The sequence below is a fragment of the Culex pipiens genome, chromosome 3 (genome assembly GCF_016801865.2).
Source record: "Culex pipiens pallens isolate TS chromosome 3, TS_CPP_V2, whole genome shotgun sequence".
NCBI lineage: Eukaryota > Metazoa > Arthropoda > Insecta > Diptera > Culicidae > Culex > Culex pipiens.
In genome coordinates this window covers 67,997,049-68,023,012 of record NC_068939.1, presented here as the reverse complement: position 1 = coordinate 68,023,012, position 25,964 = coordinate 67,997,049, and the positions used below count along the sequence as shown (strand labels likewise).

At 38.0% G+C, this 25,964-nt stretch overlaps 1 protein-coding gene across 2 annotated transcripts; it reads left to right on the top strand.

Annotated features, from left to right (window-relative positions):
• Positions 1-3,918: 3,918 nt before the first annotated feature.
• LOC120424645 (tyrosine-protein kinase transmembrane receptor Ror) lies at positions 3,919-22,972 on the top strand. 2 transcript variants are annotated; one of them, XM_039588814.2, is made up of 7 exons: positions 3,919-4,135; positions 10,355-10,839; positions 18,489-19,574; positions 19,644-19,848; positions 20,291-21,006; positions 21,064-21,389; positions 21,455-22,972. In XM_039588814.2, exons 2-7 carry the CDS (start codon positions 10,739-10,741, stop codon positions 22,360-22,362), a joined length of 3,342 nt encoding a protein of 1,113 aa, XP_039444748.1. In that variant the 5' UTR covers positions 3,919-4,135; positions 10,355-10,738; the 3' UTR covers positions 22,363-22,972. The 2 variants fall into 2 exon arrangements, with proteins under 2 accessions (XP_039444748.1, XP_052566663.1); XM_052710703.1 differs by lacking the exon at positions 3,919-4,135 and adding an exon at positions 4,202-4,218.
• Positions 22,973-25,964: the final 2,992 nt, after the last annotated feature.

Here is a 25,964-nt window from a genome sequence, read left to right as displayed (position 1 = left end):
ACAAAGAATTTTAGAGCGCCCGCCGCAGGATTCGAACCAGCGATCTCTGGATTGTGGGTCCAGTGCGCGGTCCGATTGATCCACAAAATATGAAACTTTTGTTTAAATTGTCTGATCTTTTTAGGGGGGATGGGGATTCAATAGGAATCCAATGATGTTAAAAAATTGCTAAAAAAAACTTGAATTTTGCTTTAAAATTGTAATGCTTTCAGCAATAAAATACATTGGTACATAGGGGGAATATACCATTTCTCAGCCTATTTGTATTATCGGCCTTTCAGCACTTTGATCATGAATTACAGTTTTCATAAAGTGTTTTTAACTGTTCCAAAGTAACAAAGCAAAGCAAAGCAATCCACATTAACGACCCCCGGGTCTTTTGTGGGCTCTGTTGCAAGTTTCTGCTCATTTCTAGACGTCCGAAGGTTATGTGTGGTGAGTCACCCATAGCCTCTTTTTACGCAAATGGACCGACGTTTTACTTCCCCATCCGATAGAAGGCGTGGTCAGGCAAATCTCGTCTCGAAAAATGCCACCGGGTCCGTCTGGGATTGAACCCAGGCCATACTGGGGTTTGGAGGCTACCACGCTAACCACTAAACCACCGGACCCGGCCATAGTAACAAATAGCTCAAATAAAAGTGAGCAAGCAACTCTCCATTGTTGATGTATCTGAAAATGTTGATTTAATAGCGGAAAACTACAAAAGTGATGAGAATTGGTCGAACGGCATAGACTGATTAAAATGGGTATATTTCCCTATCTCATCGTTGAAATTGAATTGAAATTAAAATTGAAATCGCTACCTAAAAAACTAAAAATTCAGAAATGTTTCTTGAAGAAACGCGATGTTCCGTCGAACTGTGGATAAAAACAGTTGAGAAGAATCCTTTTTATATTATTTCTAACATGATAGTTCCTTTAAAACAATTGCAGATGCTATTTTTTCGAGTTTTTTTTGTATTTCTTTGGACATATACTGGTTTTCCAATGATATTATATTTTTTTCATTCTTTGAAAAGGGAAAACTTTCTTTACTAGGGATAACTGCTAAAGTAAAATTTAACTTGTGTCAGCATGCTGCAGTTATCACAAGTCAAGGGAGTTGTTCCTTCTTGAAAGAAGGCAAAATTCAACTTTAAAGGGTAATTTCAACTTTTGCCCGCAGTTAGACAGCTAAGAGAGTTTTCCCTTCTGTAAAGAAGGGAAAATTCTGCTTCAAAGAAATCAAAATTCAACTTTAAAGGGGAAATTAAAATGTTGTCAGCAGTACTGACAGGCAAGATAGATTTCCCTTCTTTAAAGAAAAAAAACTCAACATTAAAGGGAATACTCAACTTTTGTCAGCAGTTAAATAAAGGCGAAATCCGAACACTCCACACTTTAAAACAGTTCAATTTTTGAAATAAAGTACATTCATAATAAAAAAAAAAACTTTTCTGGGAAATGGGATTCTCGGGAATGGGATAGAACCTTAAAAATGAACAATTCCTGAATATATATTAAAAAAAAAAACAAACAATTTCCTTTAGTTTTTTTGTTTGTTTCGATTCGAGCTGTTCTCTATTTTTATGTCATTATTTATTTAATTCGGTTTTTATTTGTTTTAGTTTAGGCCGTTGTAAATAATTTTCAAAGTTTATGTCGCATCCCCTCCCCTTCAAAACAGGTCCCGCAAAAAAATATGTTTACAAAAAACTTCAAAATTTTAATTGAAATTGAAGCCAAGTCAACTGAAAACACTTCCCGAGCAGACGGAAATAACTTGGGAATAACATTTTTTTGATATTTGAAAATACTAGGCCAATAACATTTTATGTTATTTATAACAGGATTTGTTATTCGTCGTTATGATTTTTTTGTTATTGGATTGTTATTGTCATAACATACTACAGTCGACTCTCTGGCTGTCAATATCCAAGGGACCGTCGAGGAAGAGAATCATCAGTTTACAGAACGATGCAAAATGAAGACTCGATTGAAAATATTTTTTTCTTGATACCCAGCTATGGGAAAGAATCATGGCAACGTCCATCAAACAAAAACAAACTAATGTCAAACACCCTTCAAAGTTTCGTTTCTCAAAGAAAAATGTCTATGCATGCCATGAGAAAGTGAAATTATTGACAACCGGAAGAGATTTTTAAAGCAAACAGAATCCAAGGGACCGTCGAGGAAGGGATCCTTCAAGCAAGGGAAAATATCGAGGAATGAAGATAATTGAAGTATGCAGATTGAAGGGACTGAAGAATTCATCGATAGATGGAGAATTATTGATATCGAGAAGATCGACAGCCAGAGAGTCGACTGTAATATTATTTTTAGTTATTCTTCGAACAAATCTTTGTTATTATTTTTTGTTATTTTAACAACTAATCCGATCATCCTAATAACAGTTGGAGTTATTCTTCCATAACAAAAAATGTTATTCCCAAGTTGTTATGGCTTTCAACCAATATCAGACCAATAACAATTTTTGTTATGATAACATAAATTGTTATTGAACTCTTATTCATAAATTGTTTTTTCATGAAGATTCCATAACATTTTCTGTTATTTTAACAGTATTTGTTATTGAAATGGCATGAATGTTGTTATTGCCGTCTGCCCGGGTTTGAATTTCATTCTACTACATTAAAAATCATATTTAGCATGCCAGGGCTCGATCAAAAAAAAAATATTTTTTGTAAAATTCAGAACAGTACTGCAAAAAAAAATTCCACGAAATAAAAAATTTCGTCGGTACTTAGATTTTTTGAAAACTTATGATTTCAAAACAACTGGACTGGTATAAAAGGCATTTTGAAACACATTTTTCAATGCAATGTTGAAAGTATGGCTTGTGATTTCAATTTTTATACTTTTTTTTTATTTTTTTGCCCCCTCGACTTTGGTCAGAGTTGAGGGACATACACTTCCAAACTTATTCTTAGAAAATTAAATTAAATTTCAAATATTTCAAACCTTAGCTCAGCTGTTAAAAACAGTATATTTTTGAGGTTTTGCATTCATTCGATTTTTTGAAGACATTATTTACATAAATACAACTCCCAGAAAATTATGTAAATAATGTGTTCAAAAAATCAAATGAAGGCAAATTGTTTTAACAACTACTCATGTATGAAATAATTAAAATATAATTTAATTTTCAAATCTTAATTTTTGTTTAAAATAAACTAAAGGTAATAAAAACCAATAAATATTGTCATGAATTAAAATTTAAAAGTGATAAATCAAGTAATAGTTTTTGTATTTGGGTAATTCTCCGCCAACTCAGCAGTTTCCGACCCCTCTTCGATTTGCGTGAAACTTTGTCCTAAAGGGTAACTTTTGTCAGTCAACAGTCAACAGTTAACAGTTAACAGTTAACAGTTACAAGTTAAATGTTAAATTGATTATGTCAGTGAGTGAGTGAATTAGCAAGTCAGTGAGTAAGTAAGAAATCCAATAAGATTAAAAAAACAGACTCACTAAACGCAACCAGAATAAGTTCACAGTTGATTTTCCTACACTCTTAAACCATTCAACCCATCTTCACCATTTCATTGCGAGAGAGCAACCTAACGTCATTCATTAAATTCCCTCTCTCCTGCAGCCTTCTCTTCGCCATCCGAATGAAGTCTCTCGCTTCATTCAGCTTTGTGCAGCTTGAGTTGGACCAGGGATGCCAGGTTGCCAGATAAATCTGGCATTGCCAGTTTTTTTGAGTGGCAATTTGTAAAATTTTATTTTTTATTTCTTCCAGACTTTGTTGAATTGAAGTATGATGTTTATTTTGAGAAGCTATAATGCATAAAAAGTGAAAATACACAATTTTTGAACACTATTTCGCTCATTACTTTGAGAAAAGTGGCTTGCCAGGTTTTTGCCAGTTTTTTTGCCAGATTATTTTCTGTTCAGACCTGGTAACCCTGAGTTGGACTCTCAAACGGTTGTCAAACCTCGAGCCGTCGAGTGTTTCCTTCTTTCTTCGTCGTCGTCGTCGTGTGTCTGTGCGTCTGCCCGAATAAACAAAAAGCATTTGCAAAAATCCACAATTTGCAGCATGTAAAACGCGTCGTTTCGGCTTAAAGTGCAACGCTTACAGTGTAAACCATGTAATTTCACACTAAAAGAGTCGAATTCAGTGTTAGAGGTGCGTTTTTCGGCTGGGGTGAAAATTTGTACAATTTTTCATTCATCTTGGAGTGGAAAAAGAGGAACGACCGTGCTTTGTGTGTATGTGTGTTGGTATTGGTGGGCGTGTGTAGAGCGTAACAAAACATACAACAAACGCCGTACACGCCGCACTCTCGCAACATAGCGCTGCGTGAGTGTGCGTGTTATGAGTTTATGCTCGGTCTCGGGGAGAGCATAGCGGCGACGGCGTGGAGGCGGGTGTTGAGGCATGTGGAAGTTTATCGTGTGATGGTAGCAGAAGCAGCAGCAGCCGCCGCCTGCGGTCTTTTTTTTTGCCTAAGCTGAATGGATAGCGGGATTTATGCTGCAGGCGGTGTTATGAATGAGTTTTATTATCTTTGACATCTTTTTGGAATAAATTATGCGAACTGCATGGGGGGCACAGTGCCCAAATTATTTTATTGTGGTTATTTAATGTCAAAAACAAATAGAGATTTGAAAATACAGATTGAGCCATTGTTGGTGATTTAAATGAAAGAAAACAAGGAAAGTTTATTTTAGGAAAATAGCTTGTTTTGTTGAAAAACGCATTTTTTACCGAAAGAATATTTAAGGTCAGGCATATTCCTAATCAGGAAGGCGAAACACAACTTTCTACGTATAAATCTCCCAAGGGCATTCTAAATTTGTACTATTCCGCCATACCGTGTCGGATTCTTTGGACAATTTACCACTAAGAACAGCATAAATTAGTTTTCAAGTAACAAGTTTTAACTGTTATTGAAATCGAATTCCGAAACCAAAAATAAAATATGTTCATACTTATAGGCAGATAAATTTTATAATGAATTTAGGCCGTTGCAAATATTTTGCGAGAAAAAAAAAGATTTTGCGTTGCTGTACATTGTAATTTTATCAAAAGTTCAAAGTATTGTAAACGAGCCCAAACATGCTAAATGTTAAAATCAATGCAAAAAAAAGCATTTTAGATTATTCTCAGTTTATTAGACTTAGAAAAATATCATTTTGCCCCCATATTTGTCGGATCAATTTTGAAGGGTGGGTGACATAAGCTTTTAAAAATTTATACAACGGCCTTAATTTGTTTAAATTTATGTCACAAAATTGGTTTTTGGAGACAACAAAATTTGATCTCTTATGAAAAACTTCAATTCCTAATGAATTTTGATCAAATTTTGAACTTTATTTCAACTTGCCCTTAAATTTATGTTTTTAAATTTTGTAATGTGTGTCAAACAATGGAAAATGTTGACATTGATATTGGTAAACATTTCACTATTTTGAACAAACAAAAAAAAACAATAAATAATATAATGCAAATCGATTTTTTTTATTTTTTTTTAAATATGATTTTTTTGTAATTAGAGCAATTCTCCACCAACCCGGAAAAGGATTTTACTTATATTTTTTGATTTGGCTCAAACCTTGTGGGTGCCTTCCCCACAATCACCAAAGAAGCCATTTTGTGTCATTGGTTTATAAAAATCTCGATACAATTTTGGCAGCTGTTCATACAAAAATGATACGTAAATATTCGAAAATCTGAAACTTTAAAGGATTTTTTTTTTAATGTTTTGGTGTCTTTGGCAAAGTTGCAAAAAACTATTTTCGAAAATCTGTATTTTTTATTTTTTTATATGTTTTAGAGGCCAAAATCTTTTGAGTTAGATCAACATTTTGCCGAACAGTTATGATTTTTGTTAAATAGTGATTTTTGTAAAAAAAATGAAATCATGTACTTAACGTTTTTTGACCAAATTTTTTATGTAAAATCGAATTTGCAATCGGAAAGTACTTTACATTTTTTTGATAACGTGCACCGTTTTCTAAATATAGCCACCGAAGTTGACTTTATAGCTGTCGGCCACCATTGCTAGTACCAACCACTAGTGTCTTCCTTTTAACTACAAGGACTTCGCCGCCCTGGGCTCCTTAGTGTATGAAAGTATGGCACGGAGCGACGGCGCCGAATACCCATATTTACACAAAGAATTTTAGAGCGCCCGCCGCGGGATTCGAACCGGCGACCTCTGGATTGTGAGTCCAGTGCGCGGTCCGATTGATCCACACGAGCGGGTGAAAAAACCAACCTAGTTAATATTATGAAGTTTCGATTTTGGCTATATTCAGAAGATTGTAAAAAGGGTGGTTTTTGTAAGAAAATCCGTCTTGTTATATATTTTTAGAAAAGTATTTGAAGACCTTTCCATTGACCTAAAACATCGAAGATCTGATAACCCTATCACAAATTATTAGCACTCAATTGTTATTTATACACTTTTTGGAGGCCGGATCTCAGATATTTCGATGAAAATCAGTCATGCAATTTGAACGGAACCCGTTCTGCGTTCGTTCTCTTTCTTCAAAACGAACTGAACCCACCGCGCAGGAGCCATTGGTTTTCGTTCCAAAAACAGAACGTCACTTTTTCGTGCCGTTCTCTTCAAAGTTTGGAACGCGTTCTGTGAACCCGCCTGTAGCCAGAGGCTCTCTATGGCAACTGTTAAACTTAAATAAACATTCAGTAGAATGAGTTGTACAGAGCTTAGTTAGCTCGGTGGTAACATGCAAGAACAGTATTCAAAGGAAATGAGTTCGAATCTCAACTTTTTGAAATATTTTTTTTTGTGGTTGGGTACCAACTTTTTGACGACGACTGAAATTGCATTTTATACAAATCAATGGACACTCCAGCTGGGAGGATAGGGAGACTAAATGAAACGGATAAAAAGCAAAAAACACCCCAACTAAAATGGAAACAAAAATTTATTGCCACCGTGATTTAAAAAAAATCAATGCTTTTCTAGTTCAGGAAAAAAAGAGATTCGAACTCACTACCTCTGATTACTAAACCCAATTGTTACCACTAAGCTAGCAGTACTGATATGTAAAGGGATGATTAACAGTCAATGAAGTTAAGCTAGTCTACTGAGGTATTATCAAAGGAAAATGTTGAAGTTCTGAACTGGGTTCTCCGTTCGTTTCAAAAAAGCCTACTGAACGAACGTTTCTTAGAGACGAGCGTTCGTTCTCAGAGCTGTTATTTTTCGTGTTGTTGTGTGAACTTGAACGAACGGAGAACCCGTTCAAAAGCATGACTGATGAAAATTATGTCCGGGTCCATCATGTGACATGTCGTTGGTTAGATAATTGAAAGTTCTCAGATATTTCGATGGATGCGATGCCCAGATCAATCATACGACCTATTGTTGGATGCGCAATCAAACGAGTCCAAAAGATTAAAAATCTGACAACCCTATCGAGTTATGAGTGTATGAAGTTTTACTCAGAAAATATTTGTAGGTTACACATTTTTATTTTACAAAAAACAACTATTTTAATGTAAGGAAGGCATCAACTACTTTACGGTGTATTAAATAACGTTGTACTATTAAAATTGCAACATCGCATAACTAAGGTTAAACTTGTAACGTTTTATATACGAATAACTTGTGATATTTACGCTATTTTCCTTAAAGGTGCTCCAAAAACCTATCAGCCTTACCATTTCTACTTAAAGTTGATCAAGTTGCATCAAAACATAGTTTGGAACAACACAAAAATACTGCCTTCTTATTATGTCATAAAAGTAGGGGATGCTAGTTTCAAACACGACCAAAGTTTACAAAAAAGTGCTATTTAAGCTTGAAAAAATAAATTGATCAAACCCAAGATTTTTTTTTAATTTACAAAAACACCTTTCCAATACTTTTATAAATAAATTTGGTAATTCAAAATAGGTAAAGATACACAGAAAAAAAAATCATGGTAATATTACATCTGGGAAGGGGTACATCTTTTATGTCAGAAAAAATGTGTAATTTTACTTCTGGAAATGTGTAATTTTACCACTTTTCTGGTGTAATGTCACTTTTTCAGTCTAAATTGAGGTTAAATTACATCATAAAAGAGATAATATTCAAACTTCCAAAATTACAGCTTCCAAATTTACATTATTTTTTACTTTGTATGGATTTAAATTATAAGATCGAAAGCACAGTTGCGTCACAGAGGGCAAATAGACTCTTGTCCCTCTTATAAGGACAACTGATCGAAAACCATAACAATTTTGACTTACCTTGAAGAGCAATTCATAAACCTTTAAAAATGAAAAAAAAAATGAATTTTTATTTTTTTTTTTTGTGCTGGGTAATTCTCTACCAACTCACACGAAATCGGGAAAAGTTGCCCCGACCCCTCTTCGATTTGCGTGAAACTTTGTCCTAAGGGGTAACTTTTGTCCCTGATCACGAATCCGTGGTCCGTTTTTTAATATCTCGTGACGGAGGGGCGGTACAACCCCTTCCATTTTTGAACATGCGAAAAAAGAGGTGTTTTTCAATAATTTGCAGCCTGAAACGGTGATGAGATAGAAATTTGGTGTCAAAGGGACTTTTATGTAAAATTAGACGCCCGATTTGATGGCGTACTCAGAATTCCGAAAAAAAACGTATTTTTCATCGAAAAAAACACTAAAAAAGTTTTAAAAATTCTCCCATTTTCCGTTACTCGACTGTAAAAAATTTTGGAACATGTCATTTTAAGGGAAATTTAATGTACTTTTCGAATCTACATTGACCCATTTTTTTCATTTTAAAATTTCGTGTTTTTTCTAACTTTGCAGGGTTATTTTTTAGAGTGTAACAATGTTCTACAAAGTTGTAAAGCAGACAATTACAAAAATTTTGATATGTAGACATAAGGGGTTTGCTTATAAACATCACGAGTTATCGCGATTTTACGAAAAAAAAGTTTTGAAAAAGTTACTTTTTGCGTTTCTCTTTGTTTCGTCGTCCGTGTCTGTCGCGGGTTCGATGACGACCAACTTTTTCAAAACTTTTTTTCGTAAAATCGCGACAACTCGTGATGTTTGTAACCAAACCCCTTATATCTATATATCAAAATTTTTGTAATTGTCTGCTCTACAACTTTGTAGAACATTGTTACACTCTAAAAAATAACCCTGCAAAGTTAGAAAAAACACGAAATTTTAAAGTGAAAAATTTTGTTCTAAATGAAAAAATGACCCTTCTGGGTCAATGTAGATTCGAAAAGTACATTAAATTTCCCATAAAATGACATGTTCCAAAAAAATTAACAGTCAAGTAACGGAAAATGGGAGAATTTTTAAAACTTTTTTAGTATTTTTTTCGATGAAAAATACGTTTTTTCAGAATTCTGAGTACGCCATCAAATCGGGCGTCTAATTTTACATAAAAGTCCCTTTGACACCAAATTTCTATCTCATCACCGTTTCAGGTTGCAAATTATAGAAAAACACTTCTTTTTTCGCATGTTCAAAAATGGAAGGGGTCGTACCGCCCTCCGTCACGAGATATCAAAAAACGGACCTTGGATTCGTGATCAGGGACAAAAGTTACCCCTTAGGACAAAGTTTCACGCAAATCGAAGAGGGGTCGGGGCAACTGCTGTGTGAGTTGACGGAGAATTACCCTACTGAATTTTATTTAATAATCTTTCAATCAAAGCTAATGTTTCTTAACCTAGAAAATGACTTCCATCGTACCCATGATTTTTCGATCGAAGATATTTATTTTAGCTGAATGTTTTTTGACAAAAAATCTTGGACAAGTGTTTAGATTTTTCCACTGTCATGAATCAATTAAAGTAACCAGTACACACTTTGGAGCCCAGGGCGACGAAGTCCTTGTAGATAAAAAGAAGACACAAGTGTATGTTAATAGCAATAGTGGTCGACAGCTGTAAAGTCAACTTTGTTAGTCATTTAAATCCTATTTGACTAGAAACTCTTTTTTGAATTCGACAGTTCATTTTCCCTGAACAATTCAGCGTAATAATCATTAAAAATTCTAAAATTATTGCAAGCCATTGCAGAGAAACGTCCGTGAATCCCTAAATTAAAAAAAAAAATGTTCATTAAAGTTGAATTTCAACTCAAAACAATTTTAAAAGATGGTATGATAAAATTAACTATTCTTGGAATTGCACTAAAAAAATCTATTTAAAATTCTGCTGATACAGAGGATGTCTAATATTCTTAAAAGCACGCGTAAAGTGTGCCTTCCATTGTCGTCCTAAAAAGGCTCATATGCCACTATAAACATAAAGCACTAAGTCACCACACCACATGGCCTCATCGTCGCGTCTCCAAACTAAACACCATCATCATTCCCGCGCCGACGACGACCTACTATATCAGAGCTCATGTTTCTTATACCATCTTTCGTTTCAGATTTGCTTAGCGGCACCAGAGTGGCGACGACGGCCAGCCAACACCAACACTGGCAAAGTGTGTGGGGACAAAAGAAGTGTGACTGTGTGTGTGGGGTAATAAAAAGAATTAGGGAAAAGCGGAAAAGCGTGGCTTAAGAAAAAGTGAAGAGAAAAAAAAGAAGAGAAAGAGAGTGTGTAAAACTCGCGTGGAAAGTTCTTGTTTTATGGCAACAGAAGAGTCATAAAAAAGGGAAACATCTCTGCTGGGTGAGGAAACTCTCACGGCCACCCGGACCCGGAAAAACACAAGAAACAACACCAAAAAAAAGAAAGGGTGGCAAGAAAAGTGGGACAGAACGTCGTCGTCGTTCTGGGCAGAGGCCCGTAGAAGGGCTAGAACACTATGCTCAAAAGTATTTATGTAGTGGCAGCACTAGTGATTTGTTTACATCGTGAGGTGGCGTTCGGCGAGACGACCAATGTGCTGAACGTGGCGAGCAATGGGTGAGTTTTCACAACGGAACCATCGCAGGAAAGGTGATGATTGCGTAAAACCTGGATTTAATTTGAGCAGGTTAATGAGGCAGTAAACAGAGGCAACTCCTAATCCGTAATGGCGTGATAAAGGCCTCAAATCATAAAGTCTGTAATTGAATATCGAAGGGCTAAACAAAAAAAGTAAGCTAGATTACAGTCGATCTAGAACAGCTCACCAGCACAGCACAGCAGTTTAGCATAAATGAAAATGCAAATATATGTAGGGCACAGTGAACTCAAAGCAACCGGAGAGAGCCAGAGCTTAAAAGTGGATTACTTGAAAACATTGTTCATTGCGGAGGAGCTAATTATGGGCAGATGTACGGGGCGTAGCGTTGAGTGAGATTTGCGTTACGCAATGTTTTGGAATTTCTTGCCGGAAAAAGGAAACAGCGAAGAGATTTGCTCGGCTCTTTATGTGTTGAGTTTATTCAAATTTGTGCTATTCGGTTGCGAATGTTTTGAACGCATGAGCGTGCACCAGCTGAGCATGGTGGCAACTCGAAACATAAAATTTCTCACAATGCTGAAACCACATAGGAAATCAAAAATTTAAAAAGCACAAAAAAATTGGCCGAGATACAATTGTGTAAATATCTAATGCCTCTTCATACTGGAAATCATTCACCCAGCTTTAATTTGCTTTTTGAGGAAATAATGACTATAATTAAAATATAAAAGGTATGATCGATCTGATTACTGAAATCATTTTTTTTTCTTTAGTTTATTTTAAGCATGGCTCAAACAAATATTTACTTTGAAGGTATTTGGCATCCTCAGTAAAATAAACAAGGATTAAACGATTTGTTTGAAAATGCCCAACCTTGCGACGCGGAGCTTCAGTTTTTTTTCAAGGGTATTATAGTCGTTTTCTTTAAAAACTTTTGTTTTAAACGGAACGACAAGGACGTAATAGTGCGCACCATGACATTTTGGAACATTTCTCATATTTGTGCATAGCACCAACAACCTACAATTTCCACGTCCTTCTGATGGCAACAGACCTTTACAACCAACATGATTTTCTCTAATTCCCATTATAATGGCTCATACCGTGAGCGGGAACGTTCAACATTTTAAATCAACAAATTGTTTGAACTTTTTTTTATTTTACTGAGAAAGCCAGAAATCATCAAATCCTGCATACCAATCGAAAACAAACAATCGAAAAATATGACTTTAAAAATAGAATCTAACAAAATATTTAAAATAATTTTGCGGAAAGCAATTTTCATATATATACATATTTAATACAATATAATTAGGCTAAGTGATTTTCATGCTGAAAAATTGCAAATTTCTCAGGGACATTATTTTTAAAACACCAAATATCCCGGAAATTTCGCGGAACGTTACTTTGAAAATCACACAAACTTCTTTCTATGCTTCATTCTACATTATTCTTCAATAAACTAAAGACTGAAGAACTCACTGAATTTTAACGTGACCAAAAAATAAAACTTTTCCTAATTTCCAAAATTGTTTCCAAGTGGTTTATGGATGAGCTCTATACATATTTTTTGAAACAAAATGTAGGGCAAAAGTTTAAGCTGATTTGCTTCTATTTTATCTTTTTCTAATTTATTAAATATCATATCAAAGCAAAATTTAATAAATGTTTAAAATAATTTGACATATTTCCCTGTAATAGTAGTTTATGCAACAAGTTGCAAAAAAAGGATTTTTTTCAGCACGAGTCGTACATTTATCCAACGAGGTTCACCGAGTTGGATAAATACGACGAGTGCTGAAAAAATCAAGTTTTGCAACGAGTTCCATACAATTTTTTTTGCAATTCCGAAAAACTTCAATGAATGTTTTGCTAACAATTATTCAAATGCTTTACATCACGCCTTCAAATTGGAAACTAATAAAATTTACTTAAAAAGTTTTTATGAATGAAATACTTATCATGTTGTAATTTACAACAAAAGTTATTCTGATTAAAATTCAAAGAATTGATTTGAGATTTTTTTTTATTTCAATATATACAGCAATTTTTCTGGGGGTTCCTTGGCCGAAATAATTAGACCCGTATTTTTTTTTGTTTGGCCATTAGGGTGACCTCCCAAGTAGCACTCATAACTTGCCGACTGTTGAATAATAGTTAGACAATTGTTTTTGATAAACATACGAGAAAAAATCTGAACATAACTTAAATAACAGTTTGTTTCACTGCTTGTATAACTGACTTATGTAACTATCGTGTTTTGTGCCACAAAAGTGTTAAAACACAGTCAACTTCACTCTTTTCCAACTTTAAAACACAACATAGGGAAAATTCTCACCTATTTGGGAGGTTTAGAACTCGCTCCTAACTCCATCCAATTTGCTGATTTACACTGTTTAAACAACTTATTTTGGAACACCTTCGATAGAAACTTGCTTGCTCACTTCCGTTTGAGGTATTTATCACTTGATTTCAGTCGAAAACGCTTTTTATGAGCTGTAATTAAACGTCAAAATGCTGATATGCCAAGATGCTGTTCCCTCATCTGCAATGTTATCTTCGAAAATATTGTTGAATAAGAATAATATTGCACTGTTTGTTTCACTGCTTATCTAACATTGTCATGTGACGGCATCTTCTGAAAAATGGGCGTGGCCAACCATTCTATAAATAACCTTAGGTTTTCTCGCTTTGTTACACAAATGTTATCGGAGAATAGGTTATATAACTGATAATCAACAAACATATTCAACATGACATTGCGTGTTGTTAGGTGGTGTAAATTTGTACGTGAGGTATTTAGAGTTTCAATAATGTTTATTCATCGAAGATTGCAATGATTTTAATTGTTGACCGATTATTTATAAACATATCGCCGGTAAAAGCTACAAAAAATATCAGCTTACGGAGTTCATGATAGAGAAAACAACAAAATAAAATCACACCAATTTTCAATGTTACTCCGTGGTACGGTAATCGAAATGACAGTTGAAACGGTTTGTTATAACAAAGTTACATAATGGAGTTACAAAAACTGACTTGAAACAAACTTATATAACTTAATTTCCAATGACAGCTTTTTCTGGAGTTAAGTTGTATAGCTCACTGCTGTATAACAAAGCTGACAGCAGCCTTCTTATTGACGTTTAGGCCAGCTTGTTTACTATGAAGCCTCGTGGATAGATGTGGAAGCGCGCCTGGACCTGCCGTGGAGATAACAACAACTCGTCGAAGTCATCGGATCGAATCTTGGGAAAGACGAATTTCATCAAAAAAGGAAAATCTAAAAGTTCGCAATGAAGAGGGTTTCACAAGAATCACAGTAGAGAGCACGAAAGGATTGTTTTTTTCATACAATTTCAATTTTTTTTTAAATAAATCGTGCAGAAACAAGCGTACCAAAATAGTCAGAGATACTATTCTTATTGGCTTCGTTGTTGATTGAAATTCTAATAAGAACTGTTTGTTTACATGTAAGTTGGGTAACGGTTAGACAACTGTTTTCAATCTATCTTTCCTTTTCAGTGTGCGCTTTGATTTGACAGCACAGCCGTTAACCACGCCCCCTTTTTTTTCGTTGAATCTCTTGTTAGCTAGCACAATGTTGTCAAATACATTTGTACAACTTACTCTGATCATTTGCATCTTATTCTGGCAAGTTATACAACAGAAAAAAGTGCGCTTTTTCCAATGCACAGGAGTTGTAGAACAAGTTGTGGTAACAAGGCCGATCGGTTATACAACCAGTTAGGAAATACGATTATCTGACAAAGTGTGTTGCTTGGGCTACGCCGTGCTAGGGTGGTCTGAAAAAGGGCCATTTTCGTCGATTTTCGCAAAAACCACTTTTTTCAAAAAATCATATCTCCGCGCCATTTCATCCGATTTTAGCTGTCCTAGACGCAAAAGAAAGGTGATTAGTTTGACAATGTGGGAAAAATAATGAGAAGTTTCAAAAATCTAGCTTATCATTTGAAAAGGTCGTATAAAAACTTAAAATGCAGTTTTGAAGGTCTCGGGACCAAAGAGCCTATGTCTGAAAATATTTTTATCGGATTCCTCGGAAAATTTCACATAACATATTCAAAAATGGTGAAGTTATGTTTTCAATTCAATTTAATTCAATTCATGTTTATTTGTTGTACTAATCAGAATACAATTTGCTTAACTAATAACAGAATGCAGAGTTTTGGAGATCCTTACAACTACAAATTAATTCAAATATAATCAGTTGGATGAAATAAATTCAGTTTCAGTCGGTTAAGCAAGAGCAGAAAAAACGTTCTAAAATAACTGCTACTATTACTATGGAAAGAGAAGGAGGATAGGAAAGCTTAAATATATATCGCAGAAAAATAATCAGTTCGTTACTGAAGGCAAAGACTGTTCCACAGTGTGTGAGCTTGCACCTATGCAGGGCATATGTACTTCCCCATCAGCTCTTGCAGCGCGAAGAACTGCTCCAGCTTGTTTCGGCAAGTGTTGAGTCGCGTATACATGTCCCTCGCAAGGGAGAGGAATTCGGTGAGGGTGAATAAATCACCATCACTGTTGCTGTCCGGGGTTGGACCGTTTGCGGTAGCCGCCACGCTGGCGTAAGTACGCCCGTATCCAGGAGGATTCGTTTGACGGGGTTCGGTCGAGGGTTGACCTGTCGAAGTCCTTGAGGAATGTGGTGCTGGCTTTTTCCTCTTCTCCAGCGCCTCGAGGTAGGTCTTCCTAGCGGTGCACCCGCGGTAATTGGCCGTGTGATTACCCTCACAGTTAGCACACTTCACGTTCCGCTTGTTCTGCTCGGCTTGGTTGTCCTTTCCCAGGGATGCTTTCTTGGGCAGCGTGCATGCAGCCGTGAGGTGGGCTGCGCTGCACTTGACACACTTCGGCGCCAAAGTGCAGTTCCGGGAACCGTGTCCAAAACGTTGGCATCGGTGACATTGGGCAGCATCGGAAGGCCGCTTGCTGAAGTATCTCCAGCTCACCATGAATCCTTCCAACGAACTTTGCGCAGGTCCTGGATCTTAATGGAACCGCTTTCGAAGTACAGCAGCCAGAGAATCTGGTCTCCGACCTCGGTTACCTTAAGCAAGAGCACGTTAGCTTCTCGCGGATAAATATTTTTTTTCGCGAGAATTACATCCAAGAATTCCTTGGGTGGAACTAGGATGGAGAACCCAGTCACCTCTACCTTGATTGGAAGGTTTTCCGGCGAATCATGCGTGTAGTACAGAATGTTCGCATCTTTCAGCGTTTTCTGCACTTTCTCGAAACGCGGACGATCTCGCGTGATGATGTTTACGGACGACTTGTTAATACGCATGAGGTATTGACAGTCGGCATCCGCTAATGCTCCCTCGATTTCAACAGCCGGGCGACCAGGCACTGTAATCGGTGGCATTTTTTTGTTCGATTTTTTCCCCTCTTGCTCCCTCGCGGTGGAGGTGCCCTTAGCCTGCGACGGTGTAGTAGTAACACCATCGCCACCACTGATGTCGTCGTCATCGTCTTCATTGTTGTCATCAGACAACACAGCAAATCCGTTTGAGGTTGGAACCGTCGTCGAGGAAGTTCCCGGCTTGTTAGTGGACAATCCACTGGTTCCAGGTTGATCCGGTTTACCGAGTGCCACCGATCCACGCGTTCGTATAGGGCTACGGGCAGGTACGAAGTTGGATGGCAGCTTCAGCAGGTTTGTTGATCGTTTCGAGCCAGACGAGGAGGTCTTTCCGATGCTGCTGCAGGAACTGGCCCGGCCACGTCCTCGAGGTGCACTCGAGCTGCCACGGCCGCGGGTGTTCCTGACAAACGTGCGGGGAAGAACTCGCGATTAATACAACGCACTTTCACCGTAAAACGAAAATTTTTCGCGGAGCATCAAAACAGGCGATGTTGCTGCGAAGTTGATCACGCTGCTGATCATAATTCCCCTTAGTTTTAGAATTTGTAAATACCTAATTCTAGTCCTTAATCAAGCCCTAATTTAAGTGTGAATTGCATCCCTAATCCTAATCTTATTTACACTACGTTACGGTAGCTATTAGATCTCTCTGAGAGAGAGCCAGACCAGACTGACCAACGGTCAGCACTTCATGAAGAAGAACCAATAAAATAGTACCCCAAGAGCGTTCGTGTTGTGAAGAGCTGCGCGCGTATTCTTTTGTTTCCCCCAATAAATCCATCCCCGCGAACACAAGAAGTGAAGTTCTTTTGCGCGATCCGAAATAGTGCCAAGTCCATCCTAAACCGCAATTAGTGGTCTAATTGGGCAAGTTTTGTGGTGATCTACCAGCCTTTGGTGAGAAAGGTGGTGATCAGTGTGAGTGCCAGGTGGTGACGTCTGCCGGAGGTGAGCTATCCAGGTACCCGCGGCGTCGCGGGATGAAACACCTCAGGTCGCCGGTATTCGGTGCTGAAAGGCGCCAACAGAAGTTATGTTTTCGATACTCTGAGATACGATTTTTTGAAAATAAAAACTGGGTTTTTCGACGCGCCGCGCGCAAAAACCGGAAACTTACGAAAACGCAACTATGTTTAATAATTTTAATGATTGAATGTTTGTGACAATTTCAGAAAATGGATAACTCTATTTATATTTCTTCCTTTTGCATTTGATCGATTTGTTCCCTTGAAACCCATCACTGTCGTGTTATCCGTGTTCAAGAGGTTATTTAGAGCAACTTTTATTTCACGAATAGCTTTATATATTAACTCAAAAAATAAAAGATGTCAGTAAAGAGCTAAAAATAAAGTGATTCAAGAGATGTTGCTTTCAATGCTGTTTGAAGATCAAAAACTAAATTAAAAATTAAAGTTTGGAAAAATTTGATCCTATCCCGTCTATAGAAGCATGTTGGGTACTATTGGGTTAATTATGACCAGATTGTTTGTTAAATATTGTTCGAGGCAGATATATAAATCCATATTCAATACAATGAAAAAAATATTGGCCCATTATTCATGATTTTGAATTTTGACACGTAGCATTACATGGTTTGCTGTAAAACATGGAATCGGTATAAGCCGGTACCAGTTATTTCAGCCAGTTCTACCAAAGCTGTTCCAATCGGTTTAAATTTATCACGAATAGACTGTTGAGATTGTTGGATGAATTTTGACACATCACATTACATGGTTTGCTGTAAAAACATAGAATAGTTGCAAATGGTACCGGTTTTTAAACCGGTTCAACCGAATTGGTTCAAATTGATTACAAATAAATTGTTGAAATCTTTGAGGAATTTTGACACGTCACATGGCATGATTTGAAGTAAAAAAAAACACGGAATCGGTTCAAACCGGTAACGGTTATTTGAACCGGTTTACCTGCATCGATCATTTTTATGCATTTGTTAATTGTTAAGGCAATTAACAATAAAATTTTTGTCAAAAATGGTGTTGCAAAATTCAAAATATTAAGCTCATATTGAATGTTTTTTCCGTTCAGTAACAATTCAAAATTTCGGAAATTGTTTTATTAGGTTAGGCATTTCTAGGTTTTTTGATAAGATATTTTGTACGGTACAGCCATAATTTGACCGATTTTTTAATCAATTTTCTAATTCGACTAAAAAGTGCTCACCCTACCCATCTCCTAAATATTCATTCAACGTTTCACGCGTCTAATTGTGCTCCCATTTTCCTCTCCCCCCTCTCGCACCGTTCGTTCCAGCTTAACAAAATCGGCGAACCCGGAAAAGTTCGCCCGGCGCAAGAAGACGGAAAAGCTGCCGTACCGTGGCGGCGATGACGAGGAAAAAATCGAGCAGGGCGTGTGCCAGATCTACACCGGCACCACGTGCGACGAGTTCCTGCGCAACCAGACGGTGTTCATCACGCCGGACATCACGATTGAGATGCTGGAGGAACGGCTGAAGGCCGCGTACGGGGTGATTAAAGAGTCGAAGGACATGAATGCGAATTGTCGCGTTTATGCGCTGCCCAGTTTGTGCTACAGCATATTGCCGGTTTGTCGAACTCCAGAGAAGACGAACCATCAGTATTTTGCTAATAAGGCGGCTGCTGAGGCTGCTCGAAGGGGTTCCAACTACAACCGGTCCAAGTTTAAGTCGCACGAGAAGAAGAACAATCGCAAGGGTAAGACAACGAGTACACCGGGAGTGATGACCACGACGGAGAGGTTGAAGGTGTATTTTAGTGGTGGAGTCACGCCCAGTTCGAACGACTTCAACGGGGATATTGTGACGGAGAACTCGTTGGATGAAACTGGGCGAAGAAGGAGATCTAGCGAATTCTTGACTGATCGACAGCGACACTTTCTGCAGCAGAACACTTACAATAACGATGATGGTTATTACTCTTCTTACTCTGCTAATTCCAACAACAAAAAGAACTACCCTCCAACGAGAAACACCGAAAACCTTCGTAGAATCTGCCGTAACGACTGTGAGCTGCTCGAGAACGAGCTCTGTCAGAAGGAGTACGCGATCGCCAAAAGACATCCAACGATCGGTCAAAAGCTACCGCTTGAAGAGTGCGACGACCTTCCGCTGCAAAACTCCGTCGATGGAACCATCATCAATGGGATCGGTGGCCTCGGAAGTTCAGGAGACAACGAGTGCATGCGGCTAGGCATCAAGATGGACATCGTTCCGGACGACGATTGCTACTGGGAGTCCGGGCTGACCTACCGCGGCATTCTGGATAAATCCAGCTCCGGTAAGCCGTGCATGCGCTGGTCCAAGCTGATGCGAGAGATCTCAAACTATCCGGAACTGGCGGGGCATAATTTCTGCCGGTAAGAACAATCCCTCCCAAATTTACATGAAAATCAAAACAAACTAAAAAAATAATCTTCTTTTTGTAGAAATCCCGGTGGTGAGCAGTCCTCGCCCTGGTGCTACACGGACCTCAAGAAGACGATCGAGTTCTGCGAGATTACCAAGTGTTCGGACCGGATGTGGCTGTACCTGATCGTTGGCTTTGTGGCGTTCTCCACTGTAATTGTGCTGGTCGTGACCATCGTGTGCTGCAGGAAGTATCGCAAGCACGGAGTGTCCAACATTCAGAATGTAAGTTGTTTCTCTTAAAATTGTAAAAAAGTTTACTAAGCGTTACTAACAGTCCTGTCCCTTAAAATTGAGTTCTACAAACTGACATGGCGAGCGCCGTTGGTGGCAATTATGGTGTTTTATCTTGTCAGCGCATTCATACATGCTGTTGATAATGGAAATACCGCTAGATCGTCGAAGCCTATGATCGGAAGTGCAAATAGGATATCCTATTCAGCAACGGTGGGGCAATCTCATGCTGTTGCTCTCATGCTAGATGTTTTTCTTTTACTTTGGAAGATTTCTATTGAAGATAAAAATAAACTGAAATCGATAGTAAACAAACTTTTATTCCAAATTAATTCCTATCTCTAACAATTTGTTTCTTCTATTTCTACTAAATTGTAAATTTTAATGGAATAGAATTATTAATAACATGTATTTTACATTTTTAACTCCTCAGATCAACCTCCCGAACGCCGACAAGAACATCTACGGCAACTCGCGCCACAACTCGCCCATCGAGATGACTTCGCTGATTGCGAACCAAAACTCGACCGGCGCCATCAGTCGAAACGCCGAGAACGGTGGCATCCAGGGCCTTATCAGCGGCCAGTCAAACCACGGCCACGGTCAGTCCTCGCAGTCGCGGAACAACGGCATCGCGCGAGTTCCGCAGTACACGCTGCAGGACGTGCGCTTTGTGGAAGAACTTGGCGAGGGTGCGTTCGGAAAGGTCTACAAGGGCGAGTTGACGCAAAAGGACGGCGAGAAGATCTTCGTTGCGGTGAAGGCGCTGAAGGAGAATGCCAGCGCGAAGACGCAGGCGGACTTCAAGCGGGAGATTGAGCTGATTAGTGACTTGAAGCACGACAACATCGTGTGCATTTTGGGCGTGGTACTGAAGGAGGAACCGCTGTGCATGCTGTTCGAGTACATGGCGCAAGGGGACTTGCATGAGTTTTTGATCGCAAACTCGCCGAACGAAGGCAAACAGTTGACGCAATTGCAGTTTTTGCTGATTTCACAGCAGATTTGCGATGGGATGGAGTATCTGGCGAGTCATCATTACGTGCACCGCGATCTGGCGGCACGTAACTGCCTGGTGGGTGAGAGCTTCACGGTGAAGATTTCGGATTTTGGACTGTCGCGGGACATTTACAGCTCGGATTATTATAGGTAAGTTTGAGAGGGTGTTGGAGGGTAGAATTGAAGGTAATGAGTTGTATTTTTCAGGGTCCAATCGAAATCGTTGCTTCCGGTCCGTTGGATGCCATCCGAGTCCATCTTGTACGGGAAGTTTACCACCGAAAGTGACGTCTGGTCGTTCGGTGTGGTGCTGTGGGAGATCTATAGCTACGGACTGCAGCCTTACTACGGCTACAGCAACCAGGAGGTCATCAATATGGTGCGCGCTAGACAGCTGTTGCCCTGTCCGGAGGCTTGTCCGAGTGCCGTGTACTCCCTGATGGTGGAGTGCTGGCACGAGCAAGCCGTGCGACGTCCGACGTTCCCGGAGATCGGGCATCGCTTGAAGATTTGGTACCAGGCGCAGAAGAGAAGTTCGTTACTTGATCTTTTGACGTTGCGTTGAGGTTACTTATCATTTTTGTCGTTTTATTCACAGATGAACAAACCGAACAAGGTTTCAACCGTAAAGGATCCGTCTTAAGTGTAAACACTCAACGAATGTCCTCGCAGGGCAATTTGAACGCCATTACCCCTTCGTCTTCGTCCAGCCATCACTCGTTGAATCGAAACGGCGTGCCAGAGCCACGTGAGCCGGGCCCTCACCAGCCTCATCAACCTCGCAAGCATCACCACTCGCTGGAGCGGGAGAAGATCCTCCGCACAAACCATCACCAACAGCAGCAGCAACAGCAACCTCACCATCATCACTCGCGGTCGCATCACCAGCATCACAACTCGCTGGACCGCTCCAACAGTGGCAAAATGGACCAGCAAGAGGGTGAACAGTACGAAACCCAAAGCAACCGCAGCTTCTATAACAACACCGGCACTAGTCGTAGCAGTAAGAGCATACACTCGATGCAGGAACATCCGAACCAGCACCAACAGCAGCAACAGCAGCACCATCCAGGGGCACCCCAATCCTACAAGAACTTCAGTCTCCCTCGCAAAAGCATAGACAGCAATCTGGACTTTGGCGACGGAGAAGCCACCGCAGCAAGCAGCCCCGGAGGAGTCGGCTACAGCGGCCGTGAGTCCAAACGTCCCCCAAAAGACCCGCATCGTCACCACCATCATCATCACCATCACGGCTCGGGCAGAAGCCGCAGCAAAATGGACAACTCGACCGGAACGATGTCGGTGTCCTCGCTAAACAGCGCCGACGCTGATCTGAACCAAATCCTACCAAAGAATAGCACCCAGTCGTTAGCCCAGCCACCAACCAGCAGCGGCAGCCGGAAGCCCAGCAGCAGCGGAAGCATCCTCAGCGTGGCTAGCGAGTCCAACACGGCGGATCCGGCAGTCGGGCTGCCGCTGATGCAGGGCTCGTTTCACGATGGCTAAGCTAGGGCATTTGTTTTAAAGCTATTATTTAACTCACATATTGCATGCACTTATCATAGTAATTTAGGAAGAGAGTGTGGAACAGTTTTTAGATAAGCAAAACGGAAAAATGGAGCAAGCATTTAGTAGGACAAAATAAAACGGTTCTCAAAGACAAGATTCGCGTCAAGCTACTAGGTTAGAAGATGGATGAGAGATGGGCTGATTTTATCTCGATGTGTACACACAACTATGATCTCTATTTTGGACTTTTTGAATGACTTTATGGATGACTTTTTTTCTAGGTTTTTCCTCTTCAAAGTATTAAAAGACTTGTAGGTTTTTTTTTTTTTTCATTTAGGAGCATCACCAAACCAATCTACTTTTTAATCTATAGTAAAGACTGATTCGAAAGTGCGCAGCTTTTTATTTATACAAACACAGCAAAAAACATCACTCAATTGCACAACTATTTATGAGTTTTTTTATGCCAAGTCAGCTAAATTAAACTACGATAAAACAAATGTCATCCATCTCAAATGTATTCTCATCTTTTTATGAAATAAACTTAATGAAGCGAACGCGACTAAGTGTTCACAGAAATAAATTTAAGCATTACTGGAGTAATAAATGGTGTAAATCATTTTGTCCGAAAAACCAAAAATCACTAAATTCAAAGGGGAACCAAATTATCAATTTTTACAGACAAATTAGTATCAAGCGAAAAAGTGACCAGGTGGTTCTTAAAATTAAGCTTTAATAGGGTCCTAAACTGCCGTTCTACGCAAAATTGTCCCATGTCATTTTTGGACGATTTTGATTTTTTTTGTTATTGGATTGTTATTGTAATAACAGACAAATAACATTTTTTGTTATTCAAATCATTGTTATTAATTTTTGTTATTTTAACAACCAATCCGATCACCCCAATAACAGTTGGAGGCATTCTTCCATAACGAAAAATGTTATTCCAAAATTGTTTTGGCTTTCAACTAATATCAGCCCAATAACAAATTTTGTTATGGTAACATAAACTGTTATTAAACCCTTATGCAAAAATGGATTTTTCAAGAAGATTCCATAACACTTTCTGTTATTTTAACAGCATTTGTTATTGAAATGGCATGATTTTGTTATTAACGTCTGCCCGGGTTGACAGAAAAGGTCCTACTTGACAGCTCGTTCCAAAAAATGTTGTCTTGTCAATATTTTTTTTGTTAAAATGAAAAGAAGTGATCAAAAATGGTTTTAAGTACGACCGCAATGGATTGACAGAAAGCATCCAAGCCAAGACAACATGTTGGTATGGATCAACTATGGTCCTTTTGGGACGAGCTGTCAAGTAGGATAATTTCTGTCAAGAAGAGCCGCGAAGTTAATTATTCAAAATTGATTTGAAAACTCATTTTAAACCCTGTTGGTCACAGAAAGGGTCATTAAACTCAGAAAAATAAGGTTTAACTAAGAATGTTTACCTCTTTGTTCTATAAATTTGAGAATCAACGGCCCTGTTACCGGGGGAAAGCTATTATTGTATTTTATTACATGTTCGAACAAAATTTGTTAAATGTGTTGTAAAGATGCTATGGATCATTGTGAGAAACCAATCACCTCCATGGAATTATTTTAAGAATCGGAGAACCGATAGAAGCGCTTTATTTGTTATAATGGAGCAATTCCAGCTCAAATCAGGATTTTTTCTGGTACTTTTGTACCCGACCCTCTCCATTTTCAATGAAACTTTGTAGACATGTTATCCTAGGCCTATATAAGCCATTTTTGTGTATATGGAGCCAATAGTACTCGAAAATAACATTTGAGAAGGGCGTAAGGTATTTAAATATTTTTGTATTTTGAAATTAAAAAAATACTGTATCTCGAAGCCGTTGCGTCGTATCAAAAAGTGGTTCAAGACAAACTTGTAGGAAATTGGACGGGCTTTTTGAAAAAAATACATTGAAACAAAAATACTCGCCAAATCTATGAGATTTTTTGGTTTTTAAGTCTAAAACTTAAATTAAAAGGTGATGTCACGATATTTTTTCGTTCAAAATTTTTGAGGAAATAGCCTAAAATGTTACCAAAAGACTGACGAAAAATGCAGGATGGTATGTCTCCCCTAAAAAAATACAAAAATCATTTACTAAAACTGTTTTTTTGAAAAGTGGTCTAAACATCAAAATTTTTGAAACTCGGTAGTGGGAATCGATTCTCCAGACAATTTTACATAAAAGTCTCCATTTTGACCATTGTCCTATGTCCAATCCTTAGGAAGATACAGCGGTTTTAAAAATAAAAATGTTGAAAAAACGGGTTTTTTGGTGGTTTTTCGCAATTTCTATATGACAGACTTGGTTTTTTAGTCTCGTAAATATTTTTACCGGAAAGTTCGTCCAATTTCCCATAAGTTTGCCTTTGACAGCTTTTCGATTTATATCGTTTTTATATTTACGTAATCAAATTTACTATCCTGGTTTCTACCACACTGAAAAAAATATGCTATTTTCAGTTATAAGCAATGTAATTAAGCTTATATCTGTAAGCCCTTACATCCCATTGAAATGCTGTCAAAGGCAAACTTATGGGAAATTGGACGAGCTTTCCGGTAAAAATATTTACGAGACTAAAAAACCAAGTCTGTCATATAGAAATCGCCAAAAAACTCAAAAAAACCCGTTTTTTCAACATTTTTATTTTTAAAACCGCTGTATCTTCCCAAGGATTGGACATAGGACAATGGTCAATATGGAGACTTTTATGTAAAATTGTCTGGAAAATCGATTCCCACTTCCAGGTTTCAAAAATTTTGACGTTTAGACCACTTTTCAAAAAAACAGTTTTAGTAAATGATTTTTGTATTTTTTTAGGAGAGACATACCATCCTGCATTTTTCGTCAGTCTTTTGGTAACATTTTAGGCTATTTCCTCAAAAATTTTGAACGAAAAAAAATCGTGACATCACCTTTAAATTTAAGTTTTAGACTTAAAAATCAAAAAATCTCATAGATGTGGCGTGTATTTTTGTTTCAGTGTATTTTTTTCAAAAAGCCCGTCCAATTTCCTACAAGTTTGTCTTCAACCACTTTTTGATACGACGCAATGGCTTCGAGATACAGTAATTTTTAAATTTCAAAATACAAAAATATTTAAATACCTTACGCCCTTCTCAAATGTTATTTTCGAGTACTATTGGCTCCATATACACAAAAATGGCTTATATAGGCCTAGGATAACATGTCTACAAAGTTTCATTGAAATCGGAGAGGGTCGGGTACAAAAGTACCAGAAAAAATCCTGATTTGAGCTGGAATTGCTCAATGATTTTATATCTCATAGCATTAATACTCGAATATTTTGCTACAATTTTCAATGCCTTAATTTTCAAAAAGTAAACTAAAACTAAGTTTTGTCGATTGGCTTATTTTTGGATAGTAATGCGCATGCTGAAAACCAGCATTTTTTAAAGTTGACTTTAAAATTTCAAGCGGAGTAATTCATTTGGATTCTTCAGTCAGCATTTTTTTTAAAAATAATCCTTTATTGATTGAAGTTATTCTTGTTCTAAGTTTTTTACATTATTTTTTGTTTGTTTTATCTTTCATTTGTAATATTTTTCTATGCAT

Excerpts from the sequence above, each read along its gene's own strand:
- LOC120424645 (XM_039588814.2), top strand. The coding sequence starts at position 10,739 with ATGCTCAAAAGTATTTATGTAGTGGCAGCACTAGTGATTTGTTTACAT. Across the intron at positions 19,849-20,290 it reads GAGTGTCCAACATTCAGAAT|ATCAACCTCCCGAACGCCGA; the intron begins GTAAGTTGTTTC and ends TTAACTCCTCAG. Across the intron at positions 21,007-21,063 it reads TACAGCTCGGATTATTATAG|GGTCCAATCGAAATCGTTGC; the intron begins GTAAGTTTGAGA and ends TGTATTTTTCAG.